Source organism: Somniosus microcephalus, chromosome 8, assembly GCF_052327205.1.
Source record: "Somniosus microcephalus isolate GS21.2 chromosome 8, FLI_Smic_1.0, whole genome shotgun sequence".
NCBI lineage: Eukaryota > Metazoa > Chordata > Chondrichthyes > Squaliformes > Somniosidae > Somniosus > Somniosus microcephalus.
The window spans coordinates 153,213,982-153,235,742 of NC_140994.1; the positions used below are offsets into that span (position 1 = coordinate 153,213,982).

Genomic DNA, 21,761 nt, shown 5'->3' on the forward strand with positions numbered 1-21,761 from the left:
AGTTTCCATACCTCGGGAGCCTACTGTCAACAAGGGCAGATGTCGATGACAAAGTCCAACACTGTCTTCAGTATGTCAGTGCAGCCTACAGACGCTTGAGGAAGAGAGTGTTCGAAGACCAGGACCTCAAACCCAGCACCAAGCTCATGGTCTACAGAGCAGCAGTGATACCCGCCCTCCTGTATGCTTCAGAGACATGGACCATTTACAGCAGGCACCTCAAAACACTGGAGAGGTACCACCAATGCTGCCTCTGCAAGATCCTGTAAATCCATTGGCAGGAAAGGCGCACCAACGTCAGTGTTCTTGCTTAGGCCAACATCCCCAGCATCAAAGTTTTGACCATGCTCGATCAGCTCCGATGGACGGGTCACATCGTCCGCATGCCCGATATGAGACTCCCAAAGCAAATGCTCTACTTGGAGCTCCGACACGGCAAGAGAGCCCCAGGTGGGCAGAGGAAATGCTTCAAGGACACTCTCAAAGCCTCCTTGAAAAAGTGCAACATCCCCACTGACCCCTGGGAATCCCTGGCCCAAGACCGCACAAAGTGGAGGAGAAGCATCTGGGAAGGTGCCGAACACCTCGAGTCTCTTCGCCAGGAGCAAGCGAAAGTCAAGCGCAAACAGCAGAAGGAGCGCACGTCAACCCAAGAACCCCACCCACCCGCCCCTTCAACCACCATCTGCCCCACCTGTGACATAGACTGTAGGTCCCTCATTCGACTCATCAGTCACCTGAGAACACATTTTTAGTATGGAAGCAAGTCATCCTCGGTTCCGAGGGATTGCCTAAGAGAAGAGAGATATCAATGACTTGGACTTGGGTGTACAGGGCACAATTTCAAAATCTGCAGAGGGCACAAAACTTGGAAGTATAGTGAACAGTGAGGAGGATAGTGATAGACTTCAAGAAGACATAGACAAGCTGGTGGAATGGGCGGACACGTGTCAGATGAAATTTAATGCAGAAAATTGCGAAGTGATACATTTTGGTAGGAAGAATGAGGAGAGGTAATATAAACGAAAGGGTACAATCCTAAAGGAGGTGCATGAACAGAGAGACCTGGGAGCAGATGTGTACAAATCATTGAATGTGGCAGGGCAGGTTGAGAAAGTGGTTAAAAATGCATACAGGATCCTGGGCTTCATAAATAGAGGCATAGAGTACAAAAGCAAGGAAGTTATGATGAGCCTTTATAAAACACTGGTTTGGCCTCAACTGGAGTATTGTGTCCAATTCTGGGCACCGCACTTTAGGAAGGATGTGAAGGCCTTAGAAAGGGTGCAGAAAAGATTTACGAGAATGATTCCAGGGGTGAGGAACTTCATTATGTGGATAGACTAGAGAAGCTGGGGTTGTTCTCCTTAGAGCAGAGAAGTTTGAGAGGAAATTTGATAGAGGTGTTCAAAATCATGAGGGGTATAGACAAAATAGATAGAGAGCAACTGTTCCCATTGGTGGAAGGGTCGAGAGGCAGAGGACACAGATTTAAGGCGATTGGCAAAAGCACCAAAGTTGACATGAGGAAAAACTTTTCTACACAGCGACTGGTTAAGATCTGGAATGCACTGCCTGAAAGGGTGGTGGAGGCAGACTCAATCATGGCTTTCAAAAGGGAATTGGATAAGTACCTGAAGGAAAAAAATTTGCAGGGCTACGGGGAACGGGTGGGGGAGTGGGTGTAGCTAAAGTGCTCTTGCAGAGAGCTGGCATGGGCTCAACGGGCAGAATGACCTCCTTCTGTGCTGTAACCATTCTATGATTCTATGGAAGTATGTGGGGCTCTGACTGAACGGGAGGCAATGGGGGAGAAGTGGGAGTGCTTTGAGAAGATCCCCTACTTCCGTGTCCCCTCTCATCATCATCCCTCTCATGGGCCACCCGCACTTTACTGGTACCAAGGAACTGGACAGCACCTTGCTGCACAGCAGTGGGGCAATGAACGCCCAAGTCTACGTTTATATCCCTCCTACAGAGGAGGTCTATGAGCGCCTGCCAACTGTTATCCAGAGCAAGCATGTGCTCATGTGACTGGCGCATTTGCTGCTCCATGCAGGTGGCCATCCTTTCCATGGAACAGCACATCATCGCCATCGCCTGCGAGATGGTGGTGCTCATATTGGAGATGGACTCCTCCATTCTCTGCACATTTGCAGACATCGTGGCTGCAAAAGATGCCAGAACCTCATGCAATTCATAGAAACATAGAAATTTACAGCACAGAAAGAGGCCCATCATGTCCGTGCCGGCTGACAAAGAGCTATCGACCCTAATCCCATTTTCCAGCACTTGGATCCCGTATGCCTTCTTAACCACCTTATCTACCTGTCTTGCTACCTTCAGGGATCTGTGGACATGCACTCCAAGGGCCCTCTGATCTTCTGCACTTCTCAGTGTCCTACCATTTATTGTGTATTCCCTTGCCTTGTTAGCCCTCCCCAAATGCATTAACTCCCACTTCTCCAGATTGAATTCCATTTGCCACTGTTCTGCCCACCTGACCAGTCCATTGATAGCTTCCTGCAGTCTTCTTCTTCATTATCAACCACACGGCCAATTTTTGTATCATCTGCAAACTTCTTAATCATACTTCCTACATTCAAGTCCAAATCATTGATATATACCACAAAAAGCAGAGGACCCAGTACTAAGCCCTGCAGCCCCTCCAAGACTGCCCTCTTTCTCGATGGCTCCCAAGTCTCAGCGTCTGCATGCAGCTCAGCAGAGCTTGGAGCGTCCTGCACCCTCCGACGAGGAGTCTCCACTGATTTTCCTGTCAACACCGCCTGCTCTTGCTCACTTGTGAATTGTGAGACACCAGGTGACATCTCTACTCCATGGTGCACAGGACCCACCGAGGTTTGCGTATCTGCGCTGGTGCTGGGTGCGCTTGGGTCTGCTGACGCTGCACCCTCAGAGGCTGGAGGCTTCCTCTGAGAATTCATCTTCCTCCTCCGGCTGGACAATGGGGATGAGGGGAGGCACTTGATGGATCTGTGGGAGAGTAAAGAGATGAATTAGAACTGTTATAATAAGAATGTGTAACATTACCATTATTCACATGAAGGCATTTCACTGGCTGCTGACATCATTCACCATATGAGAGACTGTTGTATGCCATGTGGCTTTACGAGATGTGATTCTGTCACCAGGTTGCTGGAATGCCCCCCTCTCTATGTCTCTCCAACTCTCGAGATCTCCAGAGCCCCCTCCTCTGCTGGTGTTAGTTGGGTGAAGACTGGAGGGCCACTCCAGTTCTCTGTCTCTCCCTATTGTTCTGGGTTCTTTTCTCCTGCAAGGAGGGAAAGTGATGGAATGAGTGTAAGGAATAGATGGGTTACATCTTTAGAGGGTGACTATGAGGAAGTGGGCTGCCAATGCCAAATGGCCTCCTTCTGTGGTGTTACTTGCTATGATTGCATTAGGAAAGGGTGAATGTGAAGGGTAGTTAGGCAAATGGGGATGTGAGTATGTACATAGACAGAGAGGGATGGGTGGACGTGCAAGGTATGTTGGTGTGGGGAATGATGTGCAGGAGTCAGCTTGGGAAGGCAGAGTGATGGGGCTGCATTGACAGGCACATCAGAATGTAGGTGAGTGTGGCATTGCACTCACCTTTCCTGACCTCATGAGATCATTGAATCGTTTCCTGCACTGGATCCCTGCTGTTGACCTCCTCAGCTATATCCAGCCAGGCTCTTTTGGTCTCTTTTGGCGTTCTCCTTTGCCTATCAGCAGGGAAGAGGACCTCCCTGCATGCTCTGACAGCCTCCACCAGAGTATGCAGGGATGCATATGAAAACCGTGGTGCGGCCCTCTGCCTTTGGCTATTCATCCTTGCTATTTTAAAACAGTACTCAGGCCTTTGTATGTCAGGTTCCACCCTCCTCTGGCAACCTTCAAATGGGTTGAGTGCAAGGCTGCTTTAAATATCGGCGCTGGAAATGAGTCATCGATGACGTCATCAGACCTGCTCCATTTATTAGGGCCGGGGAACGCGTATGAGTCTTTCAATTGGGGCCATTAAGTTAAAGTCGCTCTAAACAACACACTGCTCAGAATATCGTGTTCCCGACCCACTATGCGCCCCGATTCCAAGATAAAGATTCCGGCCAAGATGTTAAAAAAAACCAGAGGAGACTTACACAGAAGCATAATGAGACCCTAAGCACACTTCAGTTACACTGCACCTCTTGGGCACCCTGGGGTTTTTTTGTGCTCTTGTACTCTTTATCTTTCAGTAAAACAGGGCATTTGAAAGGGTCCAACTCAATCCACCTGTTGTTTACTTCAATACCTCTCAAATGCCTGTAATTTCTTTGGGGGATCTCCAATCTCCAGCCGTAGCTTCAGAGGAAGGTTAGTGGAATTATGTAATTGGCTAAAAATGGTCGTTTACACTATTTCTCCGGGGATTCTACTGATCTAGGGCTGAAATTACAACAGGAGATGAGGAGACCCCACTGTAATGCTCTCCCATAATGTTTAGCCTGGCTGTTCAATGATGTTTATTTAAATGTTTCAGGAACTGGCTTCTGGAACAGTAGCAATGTTACAACATTACAAATACTACTAATTAATTTTTTTTAAAGCCTGTATTCATTTTGAGAGGGGCTAGGAAATATCTTGCTGGTAAAACTAAAATGCTACTGTGATGCAAAGTGATAGAATAGGCCAACACTGTTTCAGGTCCATCAGATGTTGGAACAAATGTGGAATATGCTTTTCAGGCATTCACAGAAGTACAAAGGTAACAACAACCTCAACACAACAATATACTGTAGCATTTTTAACATAGAAAATGGCCTCAAGGCACTTCACAGAGGTGTAAGGAAAAGAATGGACACAAAGCCAAAGATGGAGATAATAAGAAGGTTGAATTCTGAGAAGGGTCTGAAAGGAGGAGAGAGAAGTGGAGGTGAAAGATTTAAGAAGGGAATTCCCGTGCATGAGGCCTAGGAGGCTGAAACCACAGCTGTGAATGAAAATAAAGACTGGCATTTAAAAGGCACCATTGCGACCTCCGGATGTATCAAAGCGTTTTACAGCCAATAAAGTACTTTTGAAGTGTAGTCACTTTTGTAATGTAGGCAAATGTGATAGCCATTTTGCACATAGCAAGTAATGTGATAATGAACAGATAATCTGTTTTAGTGATGTTGGTTGAGGGATAAATATTTGCCATCACACCAGGGTGAACTTCCCTGCTTTTCTTCAAATAGATTTTTTACATCCACCGGAGAGGGTCGACAGGGCCCTGGTTTAACATCTGATCCAAAAGACTGCGGGGGGAATTTTTCAGGCGGTCAGCGGGCGCGTTTGGTGGTGGGTCGGCTGGGAATTATTTTTGACAGTGGGTCGGGAACCTGTTGTCAACCCACCGCCACATGACTTTCCCAGATGTCGGGTCTGTCAACACCGAACAGACCCAACACGCAGCGGCGGGGGAGGCAATTCAGGTCATTATGGCCTTGTTGACAGCCCATTAAGAAGTATTTTGAGCTCACCTTTAAATTTTACGAGGTCGCCCATGAGTTCCACGCTGCTCGGGGATCACGTCAGGTAAGCAGGTTGGGAATTATGTTACCATGAAGTCATCTCTTTACTTGACAGCTGCAAATGTTCTATAAAAGCTCCCATCTCATAGCTGTTCACTTTCCAAGCTCAGAAGCTGTTGCTTACTGCATTTCGAAGACAGATTGAGCTTTATGCAGGTTGCAAGTGTTTGGAGTAAACTCTGTCTCCAGTGTCACCTCATTGGAACAACCTTTCTCACCATTGACAGATTGCTTCTATCATCTCAAGTTTACCTGCCATCTATTACATCAGCATCGATGCCCTTTAAACTATCTCACCTTGGTTCTCAGAATCCCACCGCGATCAGCTCCCAACACCAGCAGCACCAGGCACACCAGCAGCACTAACAACAACACCAACCTTCTCCGCAATCAACTGATGCTGCACAGGACACAGGACATCAGCACCCGACCACATTGCTGCCCGGGAGGCCAGGGATGGCCTCACCATGGCCAGATTTACTTCGCTTGAGGCTGTACACCCTGGCTGCCACATGATGCGCTAGGTTGGCACCACCACACACCAACACCATTTGGAATTCCTACAATGCCCAAGACATTCCTTTCACACTCATCACTATTGCAGGGGGTACCGTTATGTCTCACCATTCACTGCAACTCACTAAGACACTTCCAAAGGTGCACACAAATCTGTCCAAGAACGCAAAGTGTTGAAAATAAAGATTTCAATATTTGACAGCACATTAGAAGAAACTTCACATGAACATTGGCTAAAACACACAAGTGTGTTGTTAATTGTTATGATTGGACTAGGATGAGGGTGAGGGTGAGGGGTGGCTAGTGAGATGGGGAAGTGATAATGTAGAGAGGGATGGGTGAATGTGCAAGGTAAGTTGGTGTGAGTAAGGATGTGCAGGAGTAGGGTAGGGAAGGCAGAGTGATGGGGATGTGATGAGTGGCACAGCAGGATGAGGTTGAGTGTGGCTTTGCAGTAACGTTTCATGATCTACTGAGATCATTGAAAGGTTTGCAACAATGCAGCCTGGTCCTCCTGACCACATTCCTACTTGTGTCGTCCTGTGCGATGTGCAACCAGGCTGCGTTGGTCTCCTGGGGAGGTCTCTTTCACCCATTGGAAGGGAATAGAACCTCCCTGCATGCTGTGATTCCCTCCATAAGCATATGGAGGGAGTTATGGGAGAGCCTGCATGCAGCCGTGCACCTCTGTGCAGTGCTTGTCAGTGTTTGCAGCACCTCAATGCTTCAGAACACTGACAGCACAAATGTCATAATCAATTTGCACATAGTCCCTTTAAGGAAATCGGCTGATGATGCGTCATCAAGTGACTCATCAGACCCGATTCCTCAATTGGCCGGCAAACGCGTTGGGCAGGCTTAACAAGCCCAGTCAATGCAAAATCACTTTAGACAGCGGGCTGGAGCCAGCAGGGAGTTCGGGGCCCACCACCTACCCCGACCACCCCGGACCCGCCGAGGTAGGGGAAATTGCGACCTGCATCTCTGGCAGTGCAGCACTCCCTCAGTACTGCACTGAAGTATCAGCCTAGATCATGTGCTCACGTTATGGAGTGGAACAAAGGAATCGTGGGATGTACAAGAGGTCAGAGTCAGAGGAACAGGGAGGTTTGTGGTGAAATGTAGATTACAGAGCTAGGGAGAGGTGAGACCATGGAGGTATTTAAACACAAGGATGAGAACTTTAAATCTGAGGTTGACAGAGCAGGAGCCAACATAGATCAACAAGGACTGGAGTGATAGGTGATCGAGACTTGGGGGCGATTTTTCCAGCCCTGGGGAGGCGGGACTGCCGGGAAATGGCAGAATCCGGGGGCAGCTACCCATCCCACCCCCAAGCCATCTTCTCAGGGGGCGGGTACCTGACCCGTGCTGGGAGCCCCCTCCTCAAGGAGGGAAGGGGATTAGTGCCAATTAACTGCCTCTTAATAGGTAGTTAACAGGCAGTTTTTTGGATAATTCCTATTTTGCCACTAAAGTGTGGACTACCCAATGGCTCCGAACCTTGCCAGGGTCAGCAAGGTGAGCCATGGGTCTGCGGGGGTCGGAGGGGCCGAGATGGGCGAGCTTAACAAGGTCAATCAAGGGAAAATAGCGTGGGTTGACCGGACATCGATGGAGGCGGGTCTAAAACCCGACAAGCAGCAGTCCCACCTCCATCACCTCCCCATTGGCAAAATCACCCCAATGTGTTGGATAAGATATGGGCAACAGAGTTTAAGTGAGTTGAAGTTGATGTAAAGTGGAAGGTGGGTGGTCAGCCAGGACAGCATTGGAATAATCAAGTTTTCTAGGTGACAAAGGCATGGAAGAGGGTTTCAGCAGCAGATATGTTGAGGTAGGGACAGAGGCAGGTGATGTTACAGACCTGCATGTAGTCTTTGTGATGGGTAAGATAAGGACCGCAACTTCAGATTGTGATGACACTGAGATTGTGAACAGTCTAGTTCACCACAAGACAGGTGTCAGCTGTGGCTCAGTGGGTAGCACTTTTGCCTCTAAGTCAGAACGTTGTGGATTCAAGTCCCACTCCAGATACTTCAGCACAAAATCTAGCCTGACTCTGAAACACAGTACTGAGGGAGTGCTGCACTGTCAGAGGTGCTGTCTTTTGGATGAGACATTAAACCGAAGGCCCATCTGTAAGATACCCTAGTTTTACACATCTGCCACTCAGGTGGACATAAAAGATCCCATGACAGTATTTTGAAGAAGAGCAGGGGGGTTCTCCCTGGTGTCCTGGCCAACATTTATCCCTCAACCAACATCATTAAAAACATATTCTGGTCATTATCACATTGCTGTTTGTGGGAGTTTGCTGTGCACAAATTGGCTCCTGCGTTTCCTACATTACAATAGTGACTATACTTCAAAAGTACTTAATTGGCTGTAAAGTGCTCAGGAACATCCTGAGGTCATGAAAGCGCTATACAAATGCAATACTTTCTTTCTATCTGGGGAGAGGGATGGAGTCGGTGGCAAGGATACTAAATTTGTGATGAGGTTTAAAGATGGTGGCTTTGGTCTTTCAGGTGTTTAGCTGGATGAAATTACAGCTCATCCAAGACTGGATGTCAGGCAAGCAGTCTGACAGCACAGAGGCAATAGAGGGTGGAAGGGTTGAGAGCTGGTGGAGAGGTGGAGCTGGGTGTCATCAGCATATATGTGGAAGCTGACCCCCAGAGGCAGCATGTAGATGAGGAAGAGGAGGGTGCCAAGAAAGGATCCAAGTTGATGATGTGGGGACGGGAATAAAAGTTATTGGTAAAGATGCTCTGGCTTTTATTGGGTAGGTAAGATTGAAACTAAATGAGGACAGTCAGTCTGAGCTGTACAATGGAGAAGAGGCGTTGGAGAAGGATGATGTGATTGTGCCAAAGGCTGACCTCAGGGCCTGCTGCACCTGGATTTCTCGGCGTAACAGTGTAATCACTGGGAAAGCAGCGTAACTTCGGGAAATGTGGGCGAGCTGCTATTTTCAATGAGGGTGGAGCTATGTTAATGGGCAGTGGTGGGTTTCAACATATGGTTTGTAGAAGTGGCGCAAAGATCGAGGAAACTCTGGCGTAGCGCAAAGATCGAGGAAACTCCGGCATAGCGCAAAGATCGAGGAAACTCCGGCGTAGCGCAAAGATCGAGGAAACTCTGGTGTAGCGCAAAGATCGAGGAATCTCCAGCATAGCGCAAAGATTGAGGAACCTCCGGTGTAGCGCAAAGAACAAGGAAACTCCGGCGTAGCGCAAAGGTCGAGGAACCTCCGGTGTAGCACAAAGAACAAGGAAACTCCGGTGTAGCGCAAAGATCGAGGAAACTCCAGCGTAGCGCAAAGATCGAGGAAACTCCGGCGTAGTGCAAAGATCGAGGAAACTCTGGCATAGCGTAAAGATCAAGGAAACTCTGGCGTAGCACAAAGATCAAGGAAACTCCGGTGTAGCGCAAAGGTTGAGGAACCTCCGGTGTAGCGCAAAGAACAAGGAAACTCCGGCGTAGTGCAAAGATCGAGGAACCTCCGGTGTAGCGCAAAGAACAAGGAAACTCTGGTGTAGCACAAAGATCGAGGAAACTCCGGCGTAGCGCAAAGATCGAGGAAACTCCGGCATAGCGTAAAGATCAAGGAAACACTGGCGTAGCACAAAGATCAAGGAAACTCCGGTGTAGCGCAAAGATCGAGGAACCTCCGGTGTAGCGCAAAGAACAAGGAAACTCCGGCGTAGCGCAAAGATCGAGGAACCTCCGGTGTAGCGCAAAGAACAAGGAAACTCCGGTGTAGCACAAAGATCGAGGAAACTCCGGCGTAGCGCAAAGATCGAGGAAACTCCGGCATAGCGTAAAGATCAAGGAAACTCTGGCGTAGCACAAAGATCGAGGAAACTCCGGTGTAGCGCAAAGATCGAGGAACCTCCGGTGTAGCGCAAAGAACAAGGAAACTCCGGCGTAGTGCAAAGATCGAGGAACCTCCGGTGTAGCACAAAGATCGAGGAAACTCCGGCGTAGCGCAAAGAACAAGGAAACTCCGGTGTAGCACAAAGATCAAGGAAACTCCGGCGTAGCGCAAAGATTGAGGAAACCCTGGCGTAGCGCAAAGATCGAGGAAACTCCGGTGTAGTGCAGAGATCGAGGAAACTCCGGTGTAGTGCAGAGATTGAGGAAACTCTGGTGTAGTGCAGAGATCGAGGAAACTCCGGCGTAGCGCAAAGATCGAGGAACCTCCGGCGTAGCGCAAAGGAGAAGGAAACTCCGGCGTAGCGCAAAGATCGAGGAAACTCCAGCGTAGCGCAAAGATCGAGGAAACTCCGGCGTAGCGCAAAGATCGAGGAAACTCTGGCGTAGCGCAAAGATCGAGGAAACTCCGGTGTACTCTTTTGATTGGACCAAAAACAAATTATCTGTAAATTAAACAAACTTAAAATAAACTTTAACAAATCAAATTAAAATTTGGTTGTCCGAATTTATTATGCACTCCAGTCCCCGCGGGAAACTCCGGTGTAGTGCAGAGATCGAGGAAACTCCAGCGTAGCGCAAAGATCGAGGAAACTCCGGTGTAGCACAAAGATCGAGGAAACTCCGGCGTAGCGCAAAGATCGAGGAAACTCCGGCATAGCGCAGAGATCGACGAAACTCCGGCGTAGCGCAAAGATCGAGGAAACTCCGGCGTAGCACAAAGATCGAGGAAACTCCGGCGTAGCGCAAAGATCGAGGAAACTCCGGCATAGCGCAGAGATCGACGAAACTCCGGCGTAGTGCAAAGATCGAGGAACCTCCGGTGTAGTGCAAAGAACAAGCAAACTCCGGCGTAGCGCAAAGATTGAGGAAACTCCGACGTAGCGCAAAGATCAAGGAAATTCTGGCGTAGCGCAAAGATCGAGGAAACTCCGGTGTAGCGCAAAGATCGAGGAAACTCCGGCGTAGTGCAGAGATCGCGGAAACTCTGGCATAGTGCAGAGATCAAGGAAACTCTGGCGTAGCGCAAAGATTGAGGAAACTCTGGCGTAGCGTTCGAATGAGGGTAGATCACTTACGCCTGCTGTCCTAGCCAGCATTCATCTTTCGATCAAGACCAAGACAATATTTTTTTTAATGTTCATTACCTGGTTATTCACTATACTTTATCTGGACTATGTTTCCCCTTAATTTCCTTGGCCAATCTGTAGCTACACTAAATGCCACAGATGGGCATTTAGTTCTGCCTCTTTTAGCTGGGATGATCTCGGTGTACGTGTGCGCTAGTGTGTTTATTGGACACGCCTATTAATGTTTATTACTCCTCGTTAAGACAGGGGCTGCTGGGTGCGACGTTTGTGTTCTGTGAAAGTTTTTTTTGTGCTCGATGAGTGAGTGAAGTTAGGTGTTGCGGGAACTTGCAGTCTTTTGATGCGAGAGCAATCAGCGGCCGTTTAGCTGGTTGCCCATCAAGCGTTGCCTGTCAAAGTTTGAGGTGCGCCCTTTTCCTGGGATTTCCTATGATGCAATTCTGTCCTGATAATGGGCCATGTTGTATCAGCAACGCCTTGGACTTTCACCACGGGAAAGTTTCTCACCATTTCTCCTACTTATTAAAAGCGAGATGCCTGAAAAGTGTTAAAATTAAAACGTTAGCACAACTAATGCAGATGCACACTAGCGATGAGAGTTTGACATTCAGCTGGCTTTTTTTTTAAAGATGTGAACTCCCAAGACTTTAGGCAGTTTACCGTAAATACTGTAGCAGTGCGGGCTGTCCCAGTAATCCCCCGCACGCTGAGCAGCAACGCCAAGTGTTGTAAATACTGCCGTGCTTTATCTTCTCTTTTGGTTGGGTTTCTTGAAAAACTGGACGGGAAATGGCAGTGACGTGTGGCGTTCGAATTCCCTGGCGTGAGTCATAAAAAGTGCTGAAATTGTTGGTGTAGTTTTACACGCCTTATATAGCCTGGAAGTGCGGAGCTGTCATTCTATTGCAGAATAAAGTGAGTGGCTGGAACCGCACGGATCTAACCTCCCACTTTCTCCTTTACTTCGCACGGGGATCGCGCTCTATTTTTTCAATTTTCATTTTGCCTCCTGCACCTCCCCCCCCACCCCCCCAAAAAAGTTTCCTGATCCGGTCTTTAAACAAAAAAAAGAAGCGTTCTTCTTTTGTCCTGTTTTTCATCAAACACAAACCCCTCCAGCGACGATGGACTTGTACAAGGTCTCCCTGGAAGGACCGGCTCCGTGGGGTTTTAGACTACAGGGAGGAAAGGACTTCAACAAGCCTTTAACCATGTCCAGGGTGAGCCAGAACAACCGGGGTGGTCAGATATGTTGTCCTCTCTCTACGTGTTACCTGTGTGTGTGTTTAAAGTTATTAGTGGTGAAATCAGGAACAGGCTTGTGTTACAACTAGTCATTCTGCTGGCACAAGAGATTCGAGCCAGCACCAGCCAGGCAGACACTTTAACTGCATGAGTTTTGAGGTTGAATAATGTATGGGAATCACTCCTCCAACTCTTGCAGAAGTTCAAAGCGCGCCCAGTAATGAATGCAGTGAGAGCTGCAGTCGCTTCATGTTTGGATGCGGAGGCAGGCGGTAAAACTAAGCTCGGTCCTGTTTCAGCTGCAACCCCAACCGGTCAAGCCACATGAGTTCACGCTTTTAATGTAAAGGCCACAAGCGTTTTGTGTTTGAGAATCAACAACTGGCGGCGTCCCTCGCTTTGAAGCGACCTCAAAGTATGTTGTTGATGTAACACGGGGTGGTAGTGTGATTATAAAATGGTATCTTAGAATCCCAGTATTGAAAACACATTCCAGAGTGATTCTTGCATATCAGGAATGCGAGGGGATTAGAGAAAGGCTGAAGCTCCCAACTGTACTGAGAACTCGCGGTGTAAGCTGACCCGGCCCCTCTGAGGAGATTGCCAGGAGTCTCTTCCCTTCTCTTTGTATCGACCAGATGAGATCATTATCACCTAAAGTCTTGTTTAATTTAGGTCGAATCACAAATGTATTCCAACCGAGGCAAACATTTCTGCTGGAACTTAAAATGCATCCGTTTGGTAATGTGTGCTGAACTGTCGGTGACAACTCTACAGAAAGTTTTATTTACTTGATTTTTAATCTTGTTATAACGATTCTTCAAGATTATAGCTTTAAATTATGGCGAAGTTCCTTTAAGTTCCACCAATAAGTCTGTAGCATTATCTTTTGGATGAATAAATCTGAGATTTCACCAGGTTCTTGTGATAGAATCGCTTATAAACAAATATTTTATTCGCCCGATTATATTTCACAGAATTACTGCTGTGAAGTTTATTTTTGAAGGATGTTGCTACAGTGCGGAAAATCGGAGGTTTTATAGTTAAGGTTCCTTTGCTGATCTATCCTCAATCAGTTAGGGAAGAGTCGTTTATCATGACCAGATATGGGCAAGAGTTTCAGCATCGAGAAGCAGAATAACAACTCCATATAGGTCTCCAAAATCACATTATTGAACGGGTTTCTTCTTGTGTTTATGGTGCTTCCATATTTGTACTTGATCCCATTTATGTGCTTGTTTTTTTTTTAAATTAACTTATTTTAATCTAAGGTGTATTTGGCATCTCTGCTTTGATTTTGGACCCATTACTCCTATATTTAGCACAATAATTTAAGTTCTGGAATTTTGTTTTAATTAATGTCTATAAAACTTCTACTCAGGAAAGTATTTTATAATTGTATTGTACAACCAGAAGTTGGACTGCTGGAACAGAATAATGTGGTCTTTAAGTGGTATTAAAGCACAACATACGAAAAACAAATTCCAGTCTCATCATGTTATACAAAAGGCGCACTCCATTCCCACAGCCCCTCCCCCCTCCCCTCTCCCCTCCTCCTCCTCCTCCTCCTCCACACCCCCCCTCTCTCCTCCTCCACACCCCCCCTCTCTCCTCCACCTCCACACCCCCCCTCTCTCCTCCACCACACCCCCCCTCTCTCCTCCTCCACACACCCCCTCTCTCCTCCTCCACACACCCCCTCTCTCCTCCTCCACACCCCCCTCTCTCCTCCTCCACCCCCCCCCTCTCTCCTCCTCCACACCCCCCCTCTCTCCTCCTCCACACCCCCCCTCTCTCCTCCTCCACACCCCCCCTCTCTCCTCCTCCTCACAATTCAAATCGCTTTATTGGCATGATAAGTTACATCTTATGTTGCCAAAGCATCAAAATACATTTATGGTTTAGCACATAAACGCAGTTCTATTCATACAGTGTATAAACAGGTATATCCCTGAGTGTATAAATATACATTTGCATTGTTTATATATACTCTTGTCTTAGTTTTCTGGTTGTCCCTCTGTTCATGGCAAGCTGTAACATAGTGTGCTGCCAGTGTTACACAGCTTCTCTCCTCCCCCAGTAGGAATGGGAGTTTTTGGTTGTCAGTCAGATTTCTGAATTCAGGGCATATTTGTGAGAGTTTTTGGTAGAAATTCTCTCTGATGCCCTGATATTTTCCACAGGCTGTGAGGAAGTGCATCTCTGTCTCAACTACTCCCTGACTGCAGTGAGAGCATATCCTGTCTTCTCTTGGCAGCCTGGTCTGCCTGTGTCTGCCTTTTTCGATCGCTAGGCTATGTTCGCTAAGTCTGTACCTTGTCAAGGTTCTTCTCAGTTTGTTATCCTTTACCATGGTCAGGTAATCAGCTATGTTGTATTGTCTGTTTAGGGCCAAGTAGCAATTGAGTTTGCTTTGGGTTTTTGTTGTTTCTGCCCAATATGACAGATATTTTTCCTTTTGCTTAGCGACGATTGTGTTGGGTCGAATTCTTTGTGTTACCCTGTCACTGTCCTGGGACTGGTTATTGTTAGTATTGTTATTAGTTACTTTATTGAGTCCCAGGACTAGTTGACTGAGGGTATTCTTCTTTATGGTCAGCTCTTGGCATTTCAGGGCGTCGTAGTGATAGCATTGGGGGTTGCTCATTTGTAGGTGATTCCAAAATTTGGTGGCTCTTTTTTGGATAGTGATTATTAATGGGTATTGGCCTAGTTCCGCCCTGCATGCGTTGTTTACTGTTTTCCTTTGAGTCCGGAGGATACTTTTACAGAATTCCGCATGTAGGATCTTAATTGGGTGTTTGTCCCATTTTGCAAAATCTTGTTGTGTTAGTGGTCCCCAGACCTCACTGCCATAGAGTACAATTGGTTCAATTACTGATTTGAAAATTTTGAGCCAAATGCTAATTGGGATTTCTATTTGGGTTGATTTTTTGATGGCATAGAAAGCCCTTCTTGCTTTCTCTTTCAGTTCATTCACAGCCAGTTTGAAGTTTCCCGTAGAACTGATTTTTAAGCCCAAGTATGTGTAGTGAGTGGTTTGTTCAATTTTGGTTGTTCCTACTGTGAAATTTATTGTGGGCCCATGTTGTTTGGATCTTTGCTGGAACACAAGGACTTTGGTTTTTTGGGGATTTATTGTCAGGGCCCAAGTCTGGCAGTACGACTCCAGCAGGTCCAGGTTCTGCTGTAGACCCTCCTTAGTTGGTGACAGCAGAACCAGGTCGTCTGCATAGAGGAGGAATTTAACCTTGGATTCAAATAGGGTGAGGCCGGGTGCTGTAGATTGTTCAAGTAGTTTTGCCAATCCATTAATGTAAATATTAGAGTGTCGGTGAGATTGGCGAGCCCTGCGTCACCCCCCGCCCCTGTGGGAAGTATTTTGTTTGTTTGTCTCCAATTTTAACTGCACATTTATTGTTTGTATACATTGATTTAATTACATCATATGTTTTCCCTCCTACCCCGCTTTCGATAAGTTTCAGGAATAAACCGTCATGCCAGATGGAGTCGAAAGCCTTCTGGAAATCTACAAAGCATGCGTAGATTTTGCTTTTGTTATGGTGAACGTGTTTGTCAATTAGGGCCTGTAGGGTGAAGATATGATCGGATGTTCTATAGTTTGGCAGGAATCCAATTTGGCTTTTACTCAAGACATTGTGCTCTTCAAGGAAGTTTATAAGTCTTTTGTTTATGATGCTACAGAATACCTTCCCCAGGTTACTGTTTACACAGATGCCTCGATAGTTGTTTGGGTCGATTTTGTCCCCACTTTTGTATATGGGTGTTATGAGTCCTTTGTTCCAGATGTCAGGGAAATAACCGACACTCAGAACCAAGTTGAAGAGTTTTAGGATAGCCAGTTTCAGTTTGTCGTCTGCGTGTTTAATCATCTCGTTTAGTATGCTGTCTGTCCCGCAAGCTCTTCCTGGTCGCAGGTCCTTGAGTTTTTCAAGAAGTTCTTTTTCTGTTATTATGGCATCTAGCGGGTTTTGGTTATCTTTTATGGCCATTTCAAGCTTTTCCAGTTTTTTGCGTATTTGGTGTTGTTCTGGTCCTAGTGTGTTTTTCTGGTATAATTTTTCAAAGTGGTTTACCCATGTGTCCGCATTTTGAATGGACAAATCGTCGTGTTGTTTTTTGTGTAGTGTCTCCCCACCCCCCCCTCTCCCCACCCCCCCCTCTCCCCGCCCCCCCCCTCTCCCCGCCCCCCCCCTCTCCCCGCCCCCCCCCTCTCCCCGCCCCCCCCCTCTCCCCGCCCCCCCCCTCTCCCCGCCCCCCCTCTCCCCGCCCCCCCTCTCCCCGCACCCCCCCTCTCCCCGCACCCCCCCTCTCCCCGCACCCCCCCTCTCCCCGCACCCCCCCTCTCCCCGCACCCCCCCTCTCCCCGCACCCCCCCTCTCCCCGCACCCCCCCTCTCCCCGCACCCCCCCTCTCCCCGCACCCCCCCTCTCCCCGCACCCCCCCTCTCCCCGCACCCCCCCTCTCCCCGCACCCCCCCTCTCCCCGCACCCCCCCTCTCCCCGCACCCCCCCTCTCCCCGCACCCCCCCTCTCCCCGCACCCCCCCTCTCCCCGCACCCCCCCTCTCCCCGCACCCCCTCTCTCCCCGCCCACACCCCGCCCCCCCCTCTCCCCGCCCCCCTCTCCCCGCCCCGCCCCCCCCTCTCTCCCCACCCACACCCCGCCCCCCCCCTCTCCCCGCCCCCCCCCTCTCCCCGCCCCCCCCCTCTCCCCGCACCCCCCCTCTCCCCGCCCCCCCCTCTCTCCCCGCCCCCCCCTCTCTCCCCGCCCCCCCCTCTCTCCCCGCCCCCCCCTCTCTCCCCGCCCCCCCCTCTCTCCCCGCCCCCCCCTCTCTCCCCGCCCCCCCCTCTCTCCCCCGCCCCCCCCTCTCTCCCCGCCCCCCCCTCTCTCCCCGCCCCCCCCTCTCTCCCCGCCCCCCCCTCTCTCCCCGCCCCCCCCTCTCTCCCCGCCCCCCCCTCTCTCCCCGCCCCCCCCCTCTCTCCCCGCCCCCCCCCTCTCTCCCCGCCCCCCCCTCTCTCCCCGCCCCCCCCTCTCTCCCCGCCCCCCCCTCTCTCCCCGCCCCCCCCTCTCTCCCCGCCCCCCCCCTCTCTCCCCGCCCCCCCCCCTCTCTCCCCGCCCCCCCCTCTCTCCCCGCCCCCCCCTCTCTCCCCGCCCCCCCCTCTCTCCCCGCCCCCCCTCTCTCCCCGCCCCCCCTCTCTCCCCGCCCCCCCTCTCCCCGCCCCGCCCCCCCCTCTCTCCCCACCCACACCCCGCCCCCCCCTCTCCCCGCCCCCCCCCTCCCCGCCCCCCCCCCTCTCCCCGCCCCCCCCCCTCTCCCCGCACCCCCCCCTCTCCCCGCACCCCCCCCCTCTCCCCCCCTTAATAGCTATTTTATAAATTTAAACATTAGGTTATGTGTTACATGTGAAATAATAAATAAATCAGATTCTCCACTGAACATGGCAGTTGCTGAGGCAATGCAGAGGTATGCACCTGGCCCGAGGTGAATATTGTGTAAGATTTATTGAGCTAACTGGCTGGATGGGCAAAATGGTCTTTTGCTTCACACATTAACACTTTTTTAGGCAATTGGCATTTCCCTACTGTGAAGAACTGTTTGTCGTTGGCGGTAGTTTGTGCCAGTTAATCCATGTATTGTAGTGCATTCAAATTCCTCCGATGCATTAAACTAAACAGCAAAGGGACTATGAAAAGAAAACAATTAAAAAATACACTTACAGAATATTGGCAAAAATAAACTTATGGAGTATTGGCAAGAATTTCTCTAAGGACTGTATTCAGACAGAATAATTTCAGTTTGTGCAGTGCTTTCAAAAGCTTTTTTTAAAAATTGAAATTAGCTTAATATGACTTAATTTTGGTGTTTGAGGAAAATATTATAATTTAAATGGTAATGGAATTGGTATTATTGAATAACAAAATCATGCATTAATTGCTAATGTGATTGGCCTGAACTGTGGTGACTTTGTAATTCTTGAGCCAACAAATGCTCCAGTGTGGATTTTTATAAGCAAAATATCTGAGATTAGAGTTCCATTGCAATCCAGTAAAAAGAAAATAAAAAGAAGGGGAATTGAACCAATAATTGAGCCAAGAACATGTTTGCTATGTGAAATATCTTTTATATATAAAAAAAAACAACCTTAGGCTGACTACCAGTTACAGCATGCGAGTTGTGTCGCAATACTAAAAGTCCAGAATCCATTTGTGCTGAACAACATTCTCTTTCCCAGGAGTGGTTTGCTAATATGTCGTGCTATCTGTTTAAGGATTATTATTTTTTAGAATGTTGGGAAAAGTGAAGGTAAAATTTGATGCCTGTTATTAATATTTGTCCTAATGTAAAGGAGCTGTCGCTGAGACTAGTTATTACAATATATGGTTCTAATAGTGTGTCATGCCCTAAATTACATGATGGTTGGCAGCCAGAATACTTTGTCATGGTGGTTTTCGAATGGAAGGCTATTCATTGCAAGTCTTTATTAAAAAGAAAATCTGGTCTATTCCATTGCAGAGTAATTTTAAAAAATCTCTACAATTTAAAAAGAATATGCCAGCTTAGATTGTGACTTCAGCTGTTAGATATTTTGGCTATGTTCCAATACACACAGTAATATCCCTTGGCAAATTAATTCACCATGAACACTAAAATGAGAAATTCCAGACAAGAATTGTACAGTATTCAATGACAGAACTCCTATAAGGGTTTGACTTTATGATTCATATCCATTTCTACAAGTGAAGCCATATTACTCAACATAATTGATGAGAGCACGTCAACAAACCTGTCCATATGAGGTAAAATTAAATACATATACAGTACATACCATCCACCCTCAACCTTTTCATCACAATATTATAAGTTAATCCAACTTACTTGTACAAATCTATAGCCAGTTTTGCAGAAAGTCATATATCCAAATTTGCCGATGACTTAAAGATAGGCGGCATTGTAGACGATGTAGATGGAAGCATAAAATTACAAAGGGATATCGACAGATTAAGTGAATGGGCAAAACTGCAACAAATGGATTTCAGTGTAGGCAAATATGAGGTCATCCACTTTGGACCTAAAAAGGATAGAGCAGGGTACTTTCTAAATGGTGAAAAGCTAAAAACAATGGAGGTCCAAAGAGACTTGGGGGTCCAAGTACATAGATCATTAAAATGTCATGAGCAGGTACAGAAAATAATCCAAAAGGCTAATGGAATGCTGGCCTTTTTATCTAGAGGACTAGAATACAATGGTGTACAAGTTATGCTGCAGCTATACAAAAGCCTGGTTAGAGCACACCTGGAGTAGCGTGAGCAGTTCTGGGCACCACGCCTTAGGAAGGATATATTGACCTTGGAGGGAGTGCAGTGTAGGTTTACCAGAATGATACCCAGATTCCAAGGGTTCAATTACGAGGAGAGATTACACAAACTAGGGTTGTATCCCATAGAATTTAGAAGATTAAGGGGTGATTTGATCAAAGTTTTCAAGATATTAAAGGGAACAGATAGGGTAGATAAGAGAGAAACTATTCCTGCTAGTTGGGGAGTCTAGGACTGGGGGCATAGTCTTACAAATTAGAGCCAGACCATTCAGGAGTGAAATTAGGAAACAGATCTATACACTTCTACACACACAGGGTGGCAGAAGGTTGGAACTCTCTTCCGCAAACAGCAATTGATGCTGGATCTTTTAGAAATGATAATCTGGGACAAAATTAACAGTCACTTTAACAAGTGGATTAATTAAGGAAAGCCAGCATGGATTTGTTGAAGGCAAATCATGTTTAACTAACTTGATTGAATTTTTTGATGAGGTAACAGAGTGGGTTGAAGTGGTGTACATGGCGTTCCAAAAGGTGTTTGATAAATTGCCACATAATAAGCTTGCCAGCAAAGTTGAAGCCTGTGGACTAAAAGACAGTGGCAACATGGATATGAAATTGGCTAAGTGACAGGAAACAGAGTAGTGATGAATGGTTATTTTTCAGACTGGAGGAAGGTATACAGTAGTGTTCCCCAAGGGTCAGTACTAGGACCACTGCTTTTCTTGATCTATTTTAATGACTTGGATTTGGGTGTAAAGGGCACAATTTCAAAATTTGTTGATGACACAAAACTTGGAAGTATACTGGACAGTGAGGAGGCTAGTGATAGACTTCAAGAGGACATAGACAGCCTGGTGGAATGGGCGGACATGTGGCAGATGAAATTTAACGCAGAAAAGTGCAAATGGATACATTTTGGTAGGAGGAACGAGGAGAGGCAATATAAACTAAAGGGTACAATTCTCGGGTGGGTGCACGAACAGAGAGACCTGGGGGCATATGTGCACAAATCGTTGAAGGTGGCAGGGCAGGTTGAGAAAGCGGTTAAAAAAGCATACGGGATCCTGGGCTTCATAAATGGAGGCATAGAGTACAAAAGCAAGGAAGTTATGATGAGCCTTTATAAAACACTGGTTTGGCCTCAACTGAAGTATTGTGTCCAATTCTGGGCACCACACTTTAGGAAGGATGTGAAGGCCTTAAAGAGGATGCAGTAAAGATTTACGAGAATGATTCCAGGGACGTGGGACTTCAGCTACGTGGATAGACTGGAGAAGCTGGGGCTGTTCTCCTTAGAGCAGAGAAGGTTGAGAGGAGATTTGATAGAGGTGTTTAAAATCATGAGGCTGTCTGGACAGAGTAGATAGAGAGCAACTGTTCCCATTGGTGGAAGAGTCGAGAACCAGAGGACACAGATTTAAGGTGATTGGCAAAAGACCCAAAAGCGACATGAGGGAAAACTTTTTAACGCAGCGAGTGGTTAGGATCTGGAATGCACTGCCTGAATGGGTGGTGGAGGCAGACTCAATCGTGACTTTCAAAAGGGAATTGGATAAGTACCTGAACGGGGAAAATTTGCAGGGCTACGGGGAAAGGACTGGGGAGTGGAACTAGCTGAAGCGCTCTTGTAGAGAGCTGGCATGGGCTCAACGGGCAGAATGACCTCCTTCTGTGCTGTAACCATTCTATGATTCTATGAGATCAATTAATTTTAAATCTGAGCTTGATAGATTTTTGTTAACCAAAGTTATTAAGGGATATGGGCCAAAGGTTGCAGATCAGCCATGATCTCATTGAGGCTTGAGGGGCTAAATGGTCTACTCCTGTTCCTATGTTCTTATTTTGATCATGGATGGTAGAGCCTTTGGATTGCTGTGTGCTTGTTTTGTGCAGATACAATAATATGTTGAATTTGTATGAACAGGTGCAGGTAAAACAGTTGTTCTACATAGGATATTTAATATGTTCAGTAGGATAGTTAACTGACTTTTAACACAGCGTTTTGTTGTCATCCTTGTCTCTTTTTCCACATTTTTTCCTTCACTGTTTAAGTCTCCAGTACCA

At 47.5% G+C, this 21,761-nt stretch overlaps 1 protein-coding gene and 1 long non-coding RNA gene across 6 annotated transcripts in view; one reads left to right on the forward strand and one right to left on the reverse strand.

The window, feature by feature from the left end:
* Nucleotides 1-684: 684 nt before the first annotated feature.
* LOC147113874 (uncharacterized) lies at nucleotides 685-11,940 on the reverse strand. The gene is made up of 3 exons (XR_015079297.1): nucleotides 11,768-11,940; nucleotides 3,100-3,295; nucleotides 685-2,997 (listed from the first exon to the last, which is right to left on the reverse strand). It is a non-coding gene; the product is annotated as an uncharacterized LOC147113874 (long non-coding RNA).
* Nucleotides 11,941-12,030: 90 nt separating this feature from the next.
* pdlim7 (PDZ and LIM domain 7) overlaps nucleotides 12,031-21,761 on the forward strand; it is a 166,629-nt gene continuing 156,898 nt past the window's right edge. For 2 of the 5 annotated variants that reach the window (XM_085995259.1, XM_085995258.1), the window contains exon 1: nucleotides 12,033-12,327. In XM_085995259.1, the coding sequence (XP_085851385.1) occupies nucleotides 12,232-12,327 (96 nt within the window). In that variant the 5' untranslated portion in view covers nucleotides 12,033-12,231. Of the gene's footprint in view, nucleotides 12,328-12,927; nucleotides 13,094-21,761 lie in introns of those variants that run through there. The other 3 variants (XM_085995255.1, XM_085995257.1, XM_085995256.1) reach the window with 3 other exon arrangements.